General features: G+C 41.1%; 1 protein-coding gene across 2 annotated transcripts in view; it reads left to right on the top strand.

The window, feature by feature from the left end:
* Window positions 1-19,392, top strand: part of LOC128297737 (solute carrier family 12 member 4) — a 106,280-nt gene that overhangs the window by 41,499 nt on the left and 45,389 nt on the right. Inside the window, exon 1 of one of the 2 annotated variants that reach the window (XM_053033428.1) lies at window positions 5,622-5,757. The exons of the other annotated variant lie outside the window; for it this stretch is intronic. Coding sequence (XP_052889388.1) covers window positions 5,622-5,757 — 136 coding nt within the window. Of the gene's footprint in view, window positions 1-5,621; window positions 5,758-19,392 lie in introns of those variants that run through there. 2 annotated transcript variants of the gene reach the window in all.

Raw genomic sequence — 19,392 nt, 5'->3', positions numbered from 1 at the left:
GCCATCAGCCATTAATTGACAGCCGGTGACACCCCCAACACGTATGTGCGTGTACCGTGCTTACCGTCACCGTAAATGATTGCCTTCAATGTGTGGGGTTTCAGCACCGAGGCGTTCTGATACCGGCCAATAGGTTCGGCCCTGAAGGTCATCCTGGATGTCTGACCAGGAACGGAGGGGTTCGCTTAACAAAGGCCTGCTGCAATCCGATTAGCGGAGCCAAACCACGATGGCGAGAGAAGATGACCCTATTTATATAATGAATTTGGTCAGCTGTGCGGCAAAGTCAACCCGTCACGGGTTTAGTGTGTCCATTCGAGTTGAATACACCACCGATACCGATTACGATGCGTCGTTCCTCCAGGCAAGACTCTTCAGCAGAGGATGTTTGTGCATACTTGAAACTGATGTTTATTGTAAAATTGTGCTTTGTTTCCTGAGAGAGCTTTTGATGCACACCAACGATGAACAGGAGCTTCTTGTCCAAAAAGCACATGGATGAAAAATTCAAACCTGCAATAAAACTCTGATGGCTTTGGTCTGAAATATACGTTAATATCACAGGAAATTTGTCCTTTTTTTTGTTTGCAGTGCAGTACTAGCGATAGTTTTTTTAATGTCTCTGTTCCACTCAATTCCTCATAAGAGTGTACAGTACCAGAAATAATATCACTTCGTTCAACGTTGGTGGTAACTGTTTAAATATCTGTGTAGGTGTGCCCAGTACCGTGGATGGCGCCGACGAGGTCTGGTTTTTATTGCACAACTGCTTCCGGGTTTATTCTACCATTAATGTAATGGGGGATAATTTCCGACCAAACTGTACCATAAAATGTGCGCTGGTATTAGACTAGGAGTCCCATGTAGAGGAAAGTTGAGGTTTTTGTGAAATGTTTTATTTGTCTGTGTGGAGAACCACAAGAATTCTTCCCACGGGGAATATGAGTACGAAAAGAGTTTTTTGGAGTAAAATATGTATGTCCATTTCTTATTATTTTCCACGGATCGATTAATCGAGCTGGCCTGTAATTGAAACCAATTAAAACAGTTTTATTTCTTAATGTTGGCGACATTAGAGTCTTAAAAAACCAAGGCTATTTGGGAGCCTCGGCATGAACGTTCCAAACTTTGCTATTATTTATGACGTCTTGTGATGCGCCCTCTCCACTTATTAAGAATCATCATGGCCGTGAATTGAGAAGCTTTTCAAAAATATACTCCCGATGTTACCGAATCCCGGGTATGCTGGACGAGGCGTTCTCGGATCACATTAATTTAATTACTCACTCAGCTCACGAATCATCCTCAGCGGAGCTCACAATGCTCTGCAATATGACGACACTGAAGCCGTTGTGCACGGCCCACCAGCGGTGCAAAATACGGCCACCGACAAAATAGAGCTTCCCGAAATTGCTTTGCCAAAAGTTTGCACAGAACAAGATCAAATCCTAAAAGTTTCCCTTCACTTACGTTTTAGCACGATTTTTCCTGCCTAGCTCAGAGCAGTGCGCAGGTACGCGTGTAGGCAGATATAATATTTCGAATGGCACAAGTTCCGGTGCGACGGTTCGTTTTCGACCGTGCAAATCAAGCTAAGCAAACCGAAATAGAACCGTATCGTACGGTAAGCTTCACATTTTATTTGCATTCTCAACGAAACTGGAAAGCGGAAATGAAATTGTTTAAAGGCCAAGAATGGTTAGGGCAAGAAAGCATCGGCAAAAAGAGAGCTAAAATCATATTAAGGGACATTGGCGGAAAACTTAAACAGTTCTGCAACTACTCATCTACTGCTAGGGAGAGGTTGAAAGATTAAAAAATTATTGCCGCTGAATGAACATCATAATTTCCTTTTTTATGTCATAAGAGGCAGTCGGGGCACATGCTTGAAGTTGTGTGCAAAAATTGTTTAATCTTCTAGTCAGTTTTTCTTTCAGCGGTATATGCTTCTCTTATACTGCAGGTGTGTTACACCGAAGAACGAACGGAACATGTTGCAAACAAAAAAAAAACAAAATAAGCCCTCATTGGGCTTATTTGCTTCGATTTGCACAGTGAAGCGTAAGCGAATGCGGTTTATACCTGGGGCGAAGCTTTTAATACTCATTTTAATGAGTTTCAGTTCGCTTTGTGCTTATCCGGGTTTCAATTTTCGACTGAAACTTTCCCGGGCATAGTTCTATGGGGATGTTTTCCCAGATTTTTTTTTTTGTTGCAAGTAGTAGCCTAATGGTAAATATATGAGCTTTAATATTAATCTGTATTAAACTATATTTTCTTAAAAATAATATGGACTTAACACATCCAACACTTCTATCACATATTTACCCATTTGTGGTAAAGTTGTATGTTCCATCATAAATCAACTCTTGGACAAACAGTAGCTTTCATTTTAACATCACACCGTCACCACGCTTCACAACTAGCTGTAGACGTACGTAAGATTTTCCTTCCAGTCGTTTCGTGGGAAAATGCGATTGGTTTTGTGGCATTGTCAACGGTCAAGATGCATTTCAACTGCTTCGTCGGTCCTATTGTGTCAGCGCACTGTAGACCCATTTGCGGTAGTGTACATCATCGGGGAAAGAATGCAAATAGAAATGAAGCTGGCAAATATTGAATTGACGATTACTTGTTCTCGTAGCCCTCGCACGTTTGATGGCCATCTCATGAGAGCACGTGCGTTTGTGTATGTGCAAGGTGCCGTTCGAGATGTATAAAGATTGATCAATCTTTTTTCATGCTTCTCAAACGACAATGTTACCTCAAGGTGTACGTCGATCTTTCGGAAGGTTTTCAATTAAATTTGTCCGTAGTGTAGCAATCTCCCCATTTAGAAGGCATGTTTAGTACCGACTCAACCACCGGGCGTGTTCGGGGTGTGTATAACAAATGCTGTGAAACATTTTAAGTTGCAATTTTAAAATGTACCATCTGCATCGGTGGTGAGAGTGAGTTTTTCTCATTAAAAAGTGAAGTGATACCAACGCATAACATTTTACCGGAACTACTAGAGAATGTTCCATAAGCGTGTTGTGTCGTGCTCGTAATGAGTTCCGGGAATTTCCATTCCTTGGAATAGTTCAAGTAGTTCCTCAGGTAGAAAATTGATGCTCTGGAATTTTGGTGCGTACAGCGGATGTGATTCGTTAGTAGTCTCTACTTTCTAAAGTGTTTGTTCCGAGAAGAGGAGAGAAGTAGTATATAGCAGAGACGCGGAATCGTTGTTGTGTTCACTGGAAAATAGAGGACGGCTAAAGGTCATGTACAGATCCTACCATCGTGATGAAGGGCAACTTTTCCGAGGAATGTTGTTTCGTTCCAGAAGAGTTTGGGTGTGGTATCACCAATCGAATGATTTGGTCGCACCTCTTTTGGGGTTTTTTTTTGTCTCACTTATGATCACTTGTGATAAGTGTCACGTTTTGCTTCATCTTTGGTCAGTGACAATAGTGTTCGTTTTAAGACTTATAGAGTTAGACTAGCGATCGGAAGCGTCTTGTAGAAAACATGTTTTGCTCTCCACACTGAAATGAGGGTGTTCGTCTCACGGTTAGCGCATTGCTAAAGGGTGAGACTCGTGAGAACCATTTTCACGCGGCATGAAATTGTTCGCATTCGCAGCAAATGTTGATAACGGTAAACTGTCACCTAAAACCGATTGTCCACACACATTCACACACACATATATATAGAAAAGCAGTGGTAATGATTGCGAATTTTCCCCTCGTTCGTGAACGAATGAGCGCAGCTAAATAAATGGATAAGTAAATAAATAAATATATGAGCAAATAAATAAATAAATCGTTCCACCGCGCACAGTGCCATCGGTCGTCCGTCTCGGCTCGACGCTAGGAAAATCGTCAAACCTTTCAAACCGGCTCCCGAAGCCATAAATCCGACAAATCGTACCGGCGTGTGTCATGTGGCGAGCGCATGTTTGCCAAAAACATTCCGCGGCAAATGATGGCGGTAACACCGTATCTCAGTTCGCCCAATCTATCCATCATCAGAGTTTCGTTGCGGTGAGATCTCTTAGGGTCACACGTGGATCATGTGGTGGAAATGGGAAAAATATTTGTTACGCAATATAAAAATAAGATAAAAATAACAATCGATGCTCCGAGAATAATTTCGGCAAGCGAGATCTGTTCTGATGGTACTGTAACTATTGACTTGTTTTGGAGTAAAAAGTTCTTCATCTCATTTTGTATGTAAATCAAATGCTCTCATATTTTTATTACGTTCAGTTATGTTTCTGACTGTAACATATGAATAGTCAGTCCTGTGAACGGAGGATTGATCCGGATGGGATATTGGTTAGGTCCTATCCTGTAAAAGCTGGTGCCGCTTCCAAATACAGACCCTCTAGTTTGGCCTTGTCTAGTCATGACTACGTATTTTATTTGTCAGATATTTTTGTTGTTAATTCATCATACATTATTTATTCCAATATTTGTTCCAATATGCATTGCCGATTGAGAGTCTGTTCTAGAAAACCCTGCCCATCTTATTAAACACCTACAGACGCGTCGAGTGATATTGAAATTTGTCTCATACGTTGAGAGTTAAATTCAATTTACAACTCTCCCTTGGTTGAGTGGAACGGGGCAAGAATTTTTGGCAACATTCCTTACCTTCCATTTTGTCCGACCTTCCACCCATTATTCGCGCCCAAACTATTGGATCGTAAATTATTTTTATGATTTCTAAAAGGTACCATTCGTGTCATGCGCTAATCATTCGCGCGTTTCTGCACAAACCACCGGATATGGGCGGGTGAACTTTTTCAAATTCAACCGTTACGATCCCCCTACCGATTCGGAGACATGTGTCTATTTTGAAAACTTGGAAACAGGTGAGGGTCACGTTTCATGACCGGGGCGCAATAAAACAACAACAACCAAATCGCCTCTTCGAAGAGACCTGATAACTTTTTCTCATTCTCTCACTCGAAAATCTACCTACTGACACACGCACACATGGGAAGAGAAGATCGCAAATCTGTTTCTCTGCGCCGTAGTTATGTTTTAATTTTTCGCGGTCACTGGCAAATCAGCACAGTTTTGGCTGGTCGCAAATTGTAATAGATCGTTCACAACATCGGTTCGAGCAAGATCGACAGTGGGTAGTTTTTTTTCTTAATTTTGTGCTACGCCCAACGATCATGTGGTTTTAAAAACAAAACGGAGGATGTATTCCGATAGCAACTATATCCGAACAAGTGACTGTAAATGGATGCGGTTGTGAAAAGTTGCGATTCGTGTATAGAAGTGATTTTTATTCATAGAGCAAATTTGATAATAGTTTGAGCAGTGAGTAAAAAGATGGACGACTAGTGTCAATATAAAAAGGAGATTTTTTTTGTATTAGATAGAAACCCAATCCCAGTGTGAAAGTGAATTATTAATCGAAACTATTGTTTATTTTGCACCAGCCATCGGATAAAGTCACAAGTTTCCGTGTGTTTGAAGGTATTGTAACATAACACCAAGTGAAGAAAAATTGTGAATTAGTGAGCTCATCTGCCCCGAGTGATCCGTTGTGCGTAAGTGACCGCGTATTGTGAGCGTGAAAAACGCGATAGCTGTAAAGTGGGTGTAAAGAGTGCTGTAAGCAATATGGCGGAGGATTGCAACAAAACTCCAGCCACCGGTGGCGACCCCGAGAAGGGTGTAAGCAAGCAGGCGAGCCCGGCCGTGCAGCAGAAGAATGCCGGCAGCAAGGGTGCGTCACCAAATAAGGCTGCCGGGAAAGGTAATGGATTGTTTGATACGGAAACAACTGCAAAGTTAAACAGATAAATCGATTAGTATTTCCCAATTGTTACTGCACACTCGCACTAGAAATGCACTTAAAGCGCTGTTATACAAACGACTCTTTGGTTGTGTTTCTTAACAAGCTTAAAACAATCACCATTGCATGACTTTAACCGCAAATCACTTCATGTCGGTTGGATTACCACCGCCAGAGGGCGCTCGAACGACACCACAAGTACCGGTCGTGTCATATTCGACAGACAGACGTTGTTTAAATAATTCATATCCACCCATATTCAACTATTGCCCGTATCTGTTCCATCGAAACCACACTCCGTCACCCCCGCTGGCGTTGTGGTTTCATTTTCCACCATTCATATCGGGCAACTGTCGGATGTAACGGTTAGTTTTCCATGCTTTTGCGAGAGGAAAATGCCGGGGTCCGTAGGTAGTCACACTATTGACAATCTGGTTGCAATTCGACCAACCGGAAAATTAACACCAAGATTGGATACACACACACACACACTCACACACATACATACATATGCACAAATACCTGCAGGCATGTAACGGATTGGGTGGAAAATGAAGGGAGCTTTTCGCCGGAAGCTGTCTTACAACAGCTACTCATTGTCATTCTCTTTTTCTATCCTGTAGCGATAGGGAACAAGCTTTCTCTAACACTGTGAAGGTAATGATGGCCTTGCCATGGGGATGGAGAAATCCAACCCTTTCTATTGGCACGCCACTGAAAGTTGCGACAAGCGTCGAATAGGGAAACTGGTGGCTATTGTGGTTCTCCATCGGTTTTGCCAAGAAAGCGAAGTGATTGGACCGGCGTTCCTCTATTGCGCTGGATAGGAATGAAAGTGTCGTGCCGCGTTGTAATCGTTGAATAATCTTGGAACAATAAGTAACCGATATCGAGCGTCTGGTGTGTTAAACTTTGGATCGAAGCACTTTAAAGGCGAAACCGATCTGTTCTGGAAACGTGCAATTGTATAGAATACGCTTTGTTTGAAATGTTTTTACGGATTTAAAATTATTTTCTAAACTTTGATACTCAAAGAGCTGTCAGTTTGAACTTGTTTTGTAAAATGTTTTAAATAGTAAAACTTATATGAACGCGGTTCCTTGCGCAAAGCTTTCGAACGCCTGAATATATGCCATTACCTGCCTGTAACTTTAGATATTGAAAATCCTATTCAATTTTCTTACATAAACTATTAGCGCTTTCCGTTTCAGATTTGAAAACGAGATCATTTGCTTCCTTTTTCATTTTTTCAACTGTTATTTCCCACCGTTACGCATCATTTTAACATCAAACGGAAATCGATGCTTGAATGGTTCCTTCGCAGTAATTGTACAAGATCCGATGGGTGTCACTGTTTTTGCACATTGCACTACGATCTTAGGCGAGAGGTGTTTCTTGAGGATTTCGGTTTCATTTCTCTGCCGATCCTACTTTGGTGCTGTGGAACAACGATCAAATTACGGTCAAAACCGTTTTCCCTGAGTATCAAAGTGTATCGAATTAACCTATCCCCCGTTCGATTGCGCGAGTAAAGCAAATACGTGACTCTTGGGACATTCAAATGTTGTCTATTTGCCGGGCAATTTTGATTCCTGGTTCCTCTCATCCAACGTTACGCATCGATGGCACGTCGAATGTTTGATTTCGGTCCACAAGGTTTTCCTAGTCGAATGGATTTACACTACCACTGTGTGGGCTGAGCACATGGCGCCTGGTTTGTGGGCAGTTGAAAGAGTATATTGAGTTCAGATTTTCTTTTTTGTTGTTGTTCGCGCCTGTACACAAATATACGCTCCGTGAAAGAAGGCCAACAAGGGGAAAGCAAATGTAAACACAAATAATTGAATAAATCTCGTCCCCGTCGCGTACGAGGCGGGCAAACGGTGTATGGACGCCTTCGGGGCAACCCTAAGGCGCAGAGTTTTGATTACGTCAGCACATGGGCCCATCTATAAATAGCGTCCTTTTTCAAATGGTCAGCTACAAGTAAACAAACAACGTTTCATCACGCTTCTCTACGGCCGTTTTCCATTCCACCCAAAATGGACCACTTCGTCCGATGGACGATCTACCCTCCTGGCGGAAACATTTCCCACCGTGATATTCTTCACCCGCGCACAGTAGTCATTAAAAAATCATTAATTCCTTCATCACTAAATCGAACCAGATTGTAAAGTGATCCCGTTGCCAAACAATGCTGCCGACAAACGTGCCACGTTTAATTGTATGTTTTGGGGTTTTAATTAGTGGACCAACTGCTGCTACTCAAAACATGGCAAAAAGAAACCATCATCAATATTCCTAACCATTCCGGACGATTATATTTAGATAAATTGGTTCTAATTACGTTCTGTTTCGTTGTGCTTGAAATCACAGCAAAAAACTTTAAATTTCCCACGGCTATGTAGACATTGTGGCTGAAAAAGAAGCAACTATCGACAGCCATTTGAAATGTACATCGCACCGAATTACATTTAATTTCTCGCATCAATGGTAATCTTACCCCCTGGAACTTAGGAGCTGTTCAAATATTTACCACACGGTTTTTCATTCATCCCACATCGAATACGCTCCATAGAAAACCACCAAGTTAACAGCAGACGCTTTGCTTCCTATGGGAGTTATCTCGTAGGTGGGAAAGTTTTCCAATGATACTCAATTTTAATGTAATTTCCTCCAAATTGAAGCAATGCTGGTAGGGGATTGCGGTGTAATTTGGTGTTTTGCAGTAGTATATTATCTCTCATCCTTTCACAAGAAATGATCAATTTGTGTTCGTCGATGAGTAGTCTTTATCCTTCGAATAATATCCACCCTTCAGCATTACGCCATTAGTTATCTAATTGACGTTGTGTAAATTCTTGTCAATAAACCAGTCGCTTGCCAATTACAGCTCTCAAGGATAACTGTCGAATTAAGTTTAATATTACACATACAATCTTTTAGTAGTCTGGGAACTATTGTTTTGAAAATCATTGTTTGTATGGTATCTTATAGTTTTTGCATTGTTTCTATACAGAATCTTATCATAATTGATATTATCCATCTAAAATAATATTTACGGAATTATAGTTGTGATAAATTTCGTTCATCTTCTATATACCTGCTTTAATTTGCAACCGTTCCGCCAGGCTTGAACAGCAATTTAAGTTTTTTTGTCGTACTCTTAGTCTTTACCACGATAAATAAAGGCACAGGTTTGGCAAGACGTTCAGTGCTGGGCTGCTTCCAAACATAGTCACGGTGGTTGTCGTCCTGTAACTGTCACGACAAACAGCTTGCTCGTTTGCCTGTGGACAGAACCATCCCTGAGACAGCTGAAACACATTTAAGCTATTACTGAATGTGATGAGACTGTACAGTGAAACAAAAAAAGCAGGAACACAGCGACACGGCAAGAACGCTTTTCTGAAATATCTCTAAGTTATCTGATACAAGAAGATGTTGATTTTTTTTCCTTTATCGCAAAACCGTTTTGTACCAGGTGCAGTAGAATGAAGCATCTTCATTATTCTATGGTGTATGTGTGCCTTTTATCTTCTTTTGTACTCCAAAATGCATAATGCATAATGCTTTATTATCACTGTTATGCCAGAGCACACTAAGCGCCTCGTGCTGAGCGCCTTTAAGACGTAGTTATATTCATAAAGCAGAGTGTTGTAAAATTTCTTTCAATTCTAGTGAGTAAAGTGTGATAAAATTGTGACCATCTCAGTCGGTTAAATTACATCTAACCTACCGAAAATGTAATCACAAACGTACAGTTTAGCATGAATCTTCTATTTTTTTTTCTATCATCAGGCTCATTTCCCCTCAGCAAAACACATTTAATCTTGGATCACTCCCGGTAATTCAATTTATCGACAATTTTCCGCATTTTTTTTAACATTGTTTGTCTTCTATTACTTGTAAAAGGAAGCATTCAATTATTTATTAGAGACGCCGTAAATCTCAGATAACACACAGGTTTCTCGATTTCCTATACTGTAGCACACAAATATCCGAGAGTGGGGTGTAAACAACTAAACGTTTCTATATTTCCAGTGGTTCGATGGGTAAATATCAGCTCCCAACGATTTTTCTCACTGTGTCTTTTTTTTCCTTTGACGGAAACATTTACTGACACCACCAACTTGCCTACGTTGGGCCGAAATTGCTCGTCGTTTGCGTCCCAAATACTCTCCGTTTTTTTCCTTTTTGCTTCACGAAAACCTTTTCCACCGTCAATGCTCTGATTTTTTCTTTTTTTTTGAGATTTTTGCTGGGTAGACTGGAAAGCACAACACACCCAATAGCCTCTGTGGCACGGATTTGGGCGCTTCGGAATTTATGATTGTCAGTATAAATGGATATTTACAGCCTTAAAGCTTTCGTCGGGGTGAAAAATACACGCACTGCTTACGCTTAAAATTGCGTACTTTTGGCATATACACACTTCTTACTGCCAGCCTTTTCCACATACTGCAAAATTGCTCGTTGCCGTCTAACAGTTTTCACAAGGAACGCCGTTCAATTAACTGCTTTTTTGCTACTGGCCAAGTTCAATATTCTGCAACAAGTACAACACGAAGTGAAATTGACCGGCAATAACTTACAACCAAGTCCAGCTTGGAGCACTTGACTTCAACGAACAATTAGATGTTTGCTCAGCAGCTCGTTGTGTATTTTCGGTGCTAAAATTCGGATTAACTTTGAGTAACAGTTGAGTACCATTAACAGTTTATTAAACTATTTGAAATAAATATCGCTAATATTTGAACATTGGTTCATTGGCAAGAAACGATAGGTCAACAAGTTATAACTTCATCATAACATCAACTTTTGTGGCAGTTATTGGCTAAACTAATTCAACATGTTTATTTTTTTTTGTTTCGTTAGAACGGCCTGGCCGTATCGACTTATTTTACCAAGTAGCCGGATAGTCAGTCCTTGCTACGGGGGATTGGTCCGGATGGGATTTTGGTCCGGTCCGTTCGTGTGAAGACTGGCTCCGCTACCATCATGCCACCGGGCCGCCCCTGTTTATAGCGTTACGAAAAATAGTAATTAGACAGTTAAGACATTGTGTTCTTTTGAAAATAAATACTTTAAATTTATATTTAAAAAATTCTCTTGCTTTACACAAGCAGCAATAAAAATGTCGAACATACATTGCTGGAACTAATTAATCAAAGAGCTAATGAACCAGCGAAGTAAAAATTAGCCATAAAAAATGCTGATCCCCTTTTGAAAAGCTTCCAACTCTACGTTGGTTAACAATTTATGTGTTTATGGACATTTCGACAACTGTACCCATCGTCATTAACAATGATTTTCGTCAGATTCCGCTCAGACACAATACACTCGCCATCAGCTACCATCATAAGTTGTGATAGTTTGCAACAAAAGTTTCAGCTTACCACAACGCAGCAGCTGCACGGTACCCCAGTAAAACCCAGAAATTTACTACCAGTAGCAATCGGCATCGGTGAAACTGTCCGTGCGGTGTGCTGTTTCATTTTTCCCCGTCCCTGAATTATACATGACAACCAACCGACCGAGCTTATCCCACCGGCAAAACGATCGGCCTTCGCTCTATCCCTTAAGCCGAAGCATCCGGACCCGCGCGAGAAAACCCCTTAAGGAAGCCAGCTTGTCGACGGCTCTCCCGGGCGTTACACGGAACAGGAAAACCTTCCTTCTAAAGCCATCATTAACCCAAAACTCGCCTCGCATCTTCTCTGCCTTTCAACATTCCTTTTTTTCTTCTTATGTGGTATGCCGAGAGAAAGCGATCGCAATGCTTCTTCCGAGTGCTTTCTTCACTTTGGGACATTTTTGTCCAATTGAATATTTTATGCTGCTTTTGACACTTTGCTGAAGTTTCGTTTTGTGTGTTTTTTTAGGAGTGGGTTTCCTACTGCTCCTTCCAAATACACCGGTACATGCGGGATATTTGTGTGACAGAAAAGGGAAAATGAATAAAGAAACAAATAAGGAAAAATAATGTTAGGTTAAAGCTGACCTTACTTCCTGCCAGTCGTCGTGTGTTTGTAGTGACAGAGCGTATAGAAATAGTGTACATCATTAAATTGAGTTGACGAGATATGATGCGACATTTGTGTCGAGAAAGTATGAATAGTGAAATATTCTTTAGATGAAATTTCTTTCGAATTTGAATTTTTTTTCAACAGGAAAGGATAGCAACATATTTGGAACAGCAACGCTGTCTAGTGCGATTCCATCCCATTCCATTCTATGGGAACAATACATTTAATTTGATCTCTGAAAACATGTAATACTGTAATATGAAATGTTATAGTTTATTTTAAATATTGTTTATACTTATCACAAATCTTGACATTTAACATAAATGGAAAACTAGTATACATTTTGATACCAAACTAAACTAGAGTAAACAATCAAATGGTTGGATCACTCAAAAGCATTGCATAATCATTACGCTTTTGCTTTGTTGGTTGAATGATAAATAATAAAGCAGTGTTTCACGAAAACCGCCATTAACATTACCAAACAGTGGGTCAAACTCGACTACAGACTAGATGGTCTACACCGTAACGAGAAAACGCTACCACTTGGATCAAAACGGCGCAAGACGCAAAAGGTTTCGTAACCGCAACCAAACATTTGTCTCCACCGAATCCACCCAACAGCTGGGAGAACTGTTGGGGTTTGTGGCGGGCTCTGCGGGTAGAGTATGATTATCATCATCAGGACCATATACCGGTACCGTCCGGAAGCTGGTGCGACATCGCCCCATGATAATGCCGCTGTGATCAAAGGTCGCCAGAGCTTTATTGATGGTTGTTGTACCCGTTCCCGACATCAGCATCGGGGCAGACCCGTAATCGTGCGGCTATTTTTCTGTCAGAGGTCATTCTCGGGGCCGGTGGGTGAGCTGGCAGTTTCATATCCGGTGACACAATATTGCGGTAACAGTTTTGCTGTGGGGATTTATTTTAATGAGCGTGTACTTTTGGTTCCCTCTCTTTCGGGTCGAGCTTGACTGGTATTTTTACTGCCAGCTGCACTGGCGATGAAGGACCACGAAGCCCAAAAATTGTGTGCTAAAGTTTCATTAGTTGTTGAATTATCCATGCACCAGTTTGAATGCTTACAACCACTCTAACACGATTATTATTCGTTTTGTTTCCAATTGCAGGTAAGAAAAGGACATCCAGCAACAGACATAACGTAGACATCGGTTCTGGACACGCGGGGGTAGATATGGTCAACGAAGATCCAAAGGTTCAAAAAACCCCTTCTAATATGCGGATCAAGTGGCGATTTTAGGTCTAATCCGTATTCCAACCCTGAAAAGTGAACCCTTTCTGTGTCGCGGCCCAATTCTCGATCTGATCGGCAACGATTTAAATCAAATGTCAATGATTGAACGTTAATATGTATGCGCTCGTAGGTGCGGTTATTTGCAAAGTTCTGGCAACCGCTCGGTTTACATTGCAGACCAATCCGATTGCAGAAAGGCTTACACGTGCTGATCCTTTCCATATATCCTTGCAACATACGAAACCAAGCACACAAGCACACGCCTTCCGTACATTTCCATTTTCCCTTGTGAAACTTTTCGCCTCACTCGCAACTGCGCTTAGGTCGCGCATTTGTCATGCATGCGGGACGTGACAACTTTGTCTTCCGGTCGAGACCCCGGAAAGTGGCCGGATGCTTTGTTTCGCATAAATGTTACACCACGGTGGTCGTGATGAGTACCAATTCGTGCCATTCCGGTAATCCACAGCCGGTGCTATCTCGCACGGAATTAAGACGACACCCTGACATACGCCTTCGGCATGCCTTCTGTAAAATGTCATCCCCAATCGGGCGTAAAGGCGATGACGGCACTCAATTTTAATTTACACTGCCCTACTCAAGCATCCGACATGCGGCAGTTCGACAAGCGGCAAATCGCACGGTGTCTGTCTTGGGGTTAAACTTTAGTATCTCAAATTTCCGCTTTCGGGATGGTGTGTTGATGCCATTCGTGCTGTTTGTGTCAAGCGTTCTACTCGTAGACATCCCACAAAATGGTGCGTTGGGACATGGAACGCCGGAAGTTAAACAGCTACATGCGACGAATGAATGTAATATGCTTTTGGTAAAGATTCATTGTTTAGAATTGTGAAAAAGAGGTATATGGTTGTGAAGAAGATACTTTATAAAGTGTTTGATGCTTGCGTTGAAATACACAATCAAGACTTTACCGCCTAACATTGAAATAAGAATAATCGGAGAATTTCCTTACATTTTTTTAATTAATTCTGTCGTACTCTAAAGGACAAATGAAATATTCAGCAGGAATGCTAGATCGAAAGGAGTAAAAAGTTCAACTGTCCGTCTCCATGTCTTTTCCTCGCAAGTCTTATCAATCTTATCTAGCTCCATCAATCGAACCGAATATTTGACTACTTTTTCCATTTGATAATCTCCTACTATTCCGGCAAAGGTTTGAATATTTTATACATTTATCTCACCCGAAACACTCGAACTGTGTCACACCGGCGGATTCTTCCACCGAGAGCGGTACGCGAAACGAGCTGTTCAGTTTTACACATTCCGGAACCGTGGGTTTCATTTTCGCTGCGCCTGGGATTATGCTAAAATATTCACGATCAACCAGTATCAAGCTTACACGAACCGGAAAAAAGGGTATGATTTAACAGATAAAATTCATACAACCATTACCATTACCAGTTTCGTTTGCTCCGGCTTTAATCCTGCGCTATGAGTGAGAGAATTTTCCCTTTCCCATCTGCGAAGCAATTTGTTACTGCTTTCACATTTTCAGAGCGCGGGAAGAAAAGTATAAAAATATAGCTAGTATGCTATACCGGTCATGTTCAAAAGGATGGAAAATGTAATGGAATAAAAATTATTCTACGGGTACGATAAAACGGTGATATATGATATGGATATTATTTTCGATAGCAAACCCCCCATCGGTACCAAACACGTAACACATTGCCATCGGAGATTGTGCCTCTAAGGGCGTCTCGTTTGCGGTGAACTTTTCCTCTTTTTCATTGTACACAGTTAGCCGGATTTGATATATTGGTAAAATTGCTCTCAAAGGCGCACCGTTATGAATATTTCGACCCTAACGCACCTATGCGTGTGAAGCGTGTATGGAGGTCGGCTCTACTTTTCGGCACTACAACCTCAGGGGGTCTTGGTCTGCCATTTCTGGTTTTCCTTCATTTATCAGTACCTGTATAGTGAGTCCGGAGTGTACGGGTGAAAGGTCCGGAACCCCGTGGATCAGGCACACAAAGAAAAAATCGTATTGGGACTCTACCCCTAGCTTTCTCAAAATGAGATTCTCTCGATCGATATCCGGAGAGAAAAGGTTCCATAAAATAATATACAGCCTCACAGCTTTGAATAGACCACGTGCAGGTTTTTTCTTGGAAAACTTCACACGACCCTGGGTACCCGCTGTTTTTGAGGATGCAAAATGGGCCTCACTCGGCGTGTCTACTGAGCGTTAATGCAAGCTAGTTCCTTTAGCGCATCGTCCAGCGTATACTTCAACATCGACATACGCTCTGGTATTAGTTCTTGGATACGGAAGGAAATCCAACTGTTCAACGAAGGTAAGTTGCTCTTGGACTGGTTGACTATTCAACCAAAAAGCTAAACCACACCCAAATACTCCCGCCGCAGGGTGGACGCTAGTGGATCTCGAAAGCCCTCGTCCAGGTCGTTGTATATTTTTGCGTTCTGATATGGCCGATGAGCTGAGTAAGTGGGAATTATTTTTACACCCACCTCTGATTCAGAGCCTTGAAGATTGGTGAAAATATTCTGCTTTTTCGGTTCAACTCAGCAGGTGCTGGACACGTTCGCTGTTTGAGCTATATTTATTTTTTTCTATTGTAGCAGCACGAAAACTTCACTGACTACCTGCTGATGATTATGGCAAGGTTGACGATAGAGGCAAATGATTATGGGAAACTATTTCACTTCAGTAAAACAACAGTCTCCTGCTGGGAGCACGTATCCCTACAGTTCCGTCATTCACCGTTACGATATTGTGTTTTAAAAGTGGTAAAATTGACATCTCTTCTTGAAAGAATTTTGTGTAGAGTTTTACAAAAATATAATTTCGAAAGTCTGGCTCCGTTTAACGCTTTGATTTTTTCTAACACAAGATGAATCTCCCACGACCGTTCAATAGCAATCATAATCCAACATCGTCTCTGAGATTTATACGTCCCCTTCGCTTTTTTCATCTGTCGTTCTAATTGGCATTCGAACGATAAGCGAACGTAACAGATTAATCTGCGAGACATCTTTCGCAGCGGTTGACATTTCCGTTGCTTCCAGCGGGGAGAGAGAACCAGATAATGGAGATTATGGCATCCTTTGCGGCAGCTAAATTGTCCCGGCCCGAAAGATATTGCCAATTGATTGCGGCACCGGGATTTGAAATAAAGACGTGAAAGTTAATACAGCAAGAATTCGCCCCGTTTTTGCTGGGAGAAAATGTATGCCACGGGAGGCACCGATTATTTACCGATGTGAAGATAAGTGAACATTTTCCGCATCGTGCTTACGTCAATTATCAACTGGAGAATGAACAGATTTTCGTAATTTAATCTTGTGTAGCGAAATTCCATGTCATTTAGTATCCTTGGTAATATTTGACGGTTAAACTCACGATAAATAAATATACCATTTTCATGCAAATCTTTAAAGTTGAAAAACCATTGTTATTCATTCTGGCTTTCGATTTACTACACCAAAATCCAATCCAAAGAAAAAATCAAACATAATATTTCGTTCTACATAACCTTACCTTGCTTTTTTGTTCCATTTGCTTGACATGGTTTCAGTTTCCTTTTCCACCAAATTACATGCATTAAGGGAACTCACGAAAAGCGAACAAAATTCATTACTTAGAAATGGAGACGCCTGGTACTTTATTCCAAGGCCGAAAGTTACACACCCCAAGCGTGTTAAGTTCCGAGTGAGCTTGAATTCCTCAGCACTTGCACCACCAATATTTTACCACCGAAGCAGAAATATCCCCAAAAACCATCGTCAAGGGTCACCCGTTTTTTACGATTATTTTCGCTTTTACGGCAAACAACAACAATACCTTACAGGAATAACAATAAATATTTGACTCATTCCTTCGACTCCGACGAAACCAAACAACGGACCCTGTTATTTCCGCTTATTGATTTCACTCGCATCAAACTGGAAAATCCTGGGGCCCTAAGTTTTTGCTCGCAAGTGAAAGTCGTCTCTGTTGGCGACAGCGTTTAACATCATGATTTGGGTGGCTGGTGTATATCGCAGTACTAATATTGTCATGTTCGGGTCATTGCTCGTTTTTTTTCGCATGTGCTTGCTCTGGTGGCTTGTCAACCTTCCCTATGGCGAGAGCGAACAAATAAACTTGGTCCCCTTGGAATTTGGCGATGCTAAATCTTCACGACACGGTTTCCATACACAAAGAAAACCACAGGAAGAAGTTGGGAAAATTCAATGTCATGCGTGCTTAATTTATGACAAGTCTTTTCACAAGTCATTTACCGAAATCTGTTCGCAGGTGCTCTGGTTAATGGGTGAATCGTTTGTACTAAAGTCGGTTCGTTTGCTAAAAGGATATGGAAGGGGGGAAAAGAAAGGCTGTTAGGGAAGAGGAGTAAAATTAATTCTTGTTATGAAAACGATTTTTTCATTATGAAGTGGTGTGTTTATCAAGAAATAAAGAACAGATTCCCTTAATGTGTTTAATGTGACATTATTAAGTGAAGTGAAACACGCAGCATAATGGATTTGATTTAATTATTGCTGTGTGATGTCTGTCCTTTTAGCAAGAGCTACATTAAGATTTATCATTCATGTAAGATACATTCCATAACAGATACATTATACATTCATTGAATGCTTTCCGTACTATTTAAGAAGTGATTCATACATCGGAAAGAAGTTCATTTCTTATCCTTTCCTTTATCGAACGTTACTGTGTGGATACAACAAAAAAAAGCCGCAAATAGCAAACAAAAAATCACCCCCTTTGCTCTTAATAAAAACCGTCAAGTATAAGTAGAAAGCAGAAAGCTTCTCCTATGCTGAACATGCTCGAAAGGAAATAATAGGTCAAGTGGATGCTGATGATGCGGATGGGAAACAAAGTAGTCTCTCCATGCTCTGTTGTCCTGCTGCTCACTAGGCAAGAACGAAAGGGATACTTACGATTGTTGAGACAGTGCAAAAATGAACCATCAGAAAAGCTGACCCCAATTCACAGCTGGATAAGTTGGCCAGCTACGGGGTTGACTGTATTTTAGTCCAGCCAGCTATGGAAACCTATACCAGCGCAACGTCTGGAACACAAAGTCACTCGCTCAGTGGGTGTGCATGTCGTAAATGTAGTGTTTTTTTCGCGTACATCGGTGCCAACATTACCCAGCAAATGCGTTTGTACTGTACTTCTCAATGCCTGAGATGTTTTATTTTCGTGCATGCTCTCATCTTCGCTGCTTTTGATATTTAGCTGTTCCTTTCGCGGTACGGTTCGTGATAACTTCCACATCCACATTGCGTTCCACACACTTACAGGCATGTTCGAGCTTTGCTGTTAAATTTCGCGATTATCACCGTTTTGGTGAGCTCACGCTATAAATATGTCTGTTTGCACCATATGCAAACACTGTGTGCCGAATAACACCGTCTCCATTGGACTACCGAACTGAGCTTTTATTTTGTGTACATGCTTTAAGCTATTTTATATGATTTTTTCCTTCTCCACTGTGTGGTAGTTGCCTTCGTACACCGTACCATACCGTGCTAGTTTCGTTCAGTTTCGCATCCATAGCAAGCAACATCTGGAACGCGAACAACAGCGCGATCATTGGAAAAGTTTACTCCTGGCTGCCGTCAGCTGGAGGTGGTGTCTGTGTACTAACTGGTATCAAAACGAGGAGAAAAAATAACGACAAGAGCTATATGCCATGTTTAAACGATTTTTACTGACACCGGAGTGATAAATGATCCACGATCTGTGGCAAGAGTAACGGCTTGGTGCCCGCTGGTGGTTGAAAATAAAGGCGAAACAAAAACAATTTTGATTACCACTTCAAATTTGAACTCGCTTTATGTTGAAACAAGTATTTTATGTTTCGGCGTTTAAAAAAAATGATATTTTTTTATTAGCGATTTTGACCCCCATCACTTTAGGGGTTAAAAATGCAAATTCTATAGTTATCTTAAATCGACTAATTTTAAGTGTTTGAATTTATGTTGTTTTGTTTAATTTAATTTATTTGTTCTGCTTCTAAAACAAAACAAAAATTCAGAACATTTTAAATGCTTTTTAAATATATACTGAAACAGAATAGGACAAGGAAATTATTTAAACGACCCAAATCTAAATTGTCAACCATCAAACGTCGTGACCGGTGACATGACAGCTTACGAACGTACAATATTAAATTTTGGCCACCAGCTAGTATCTCGCTTCCGGTCATGCCAGCATCCACAGGACTTTTCCTGGTTGGTCAAACAGTGTCCGGCATTTCAATTCGTTCCTTTTTTCTACCGTTCATCATTAATGGCCTTCCAATATTG

Source organism: Anopheles moucheti, chromosome 2 (genome assembly GCF_943734755.1).
Source record: "Anopheles moucheti chromosome 2, idAnoMoucSN_F20_07, whole genome shotgun sequence".
In the NCBI taxonomy this organism is placed as follows: Eukaryota; Metazoa; Arthropoda; class Insecta; order Diptera; family Culicidae; genus Anopheles; species Anopheles moucheti.
This window is presented reverse-complemented; position numbering and strand designations above follow the sequence as displayed.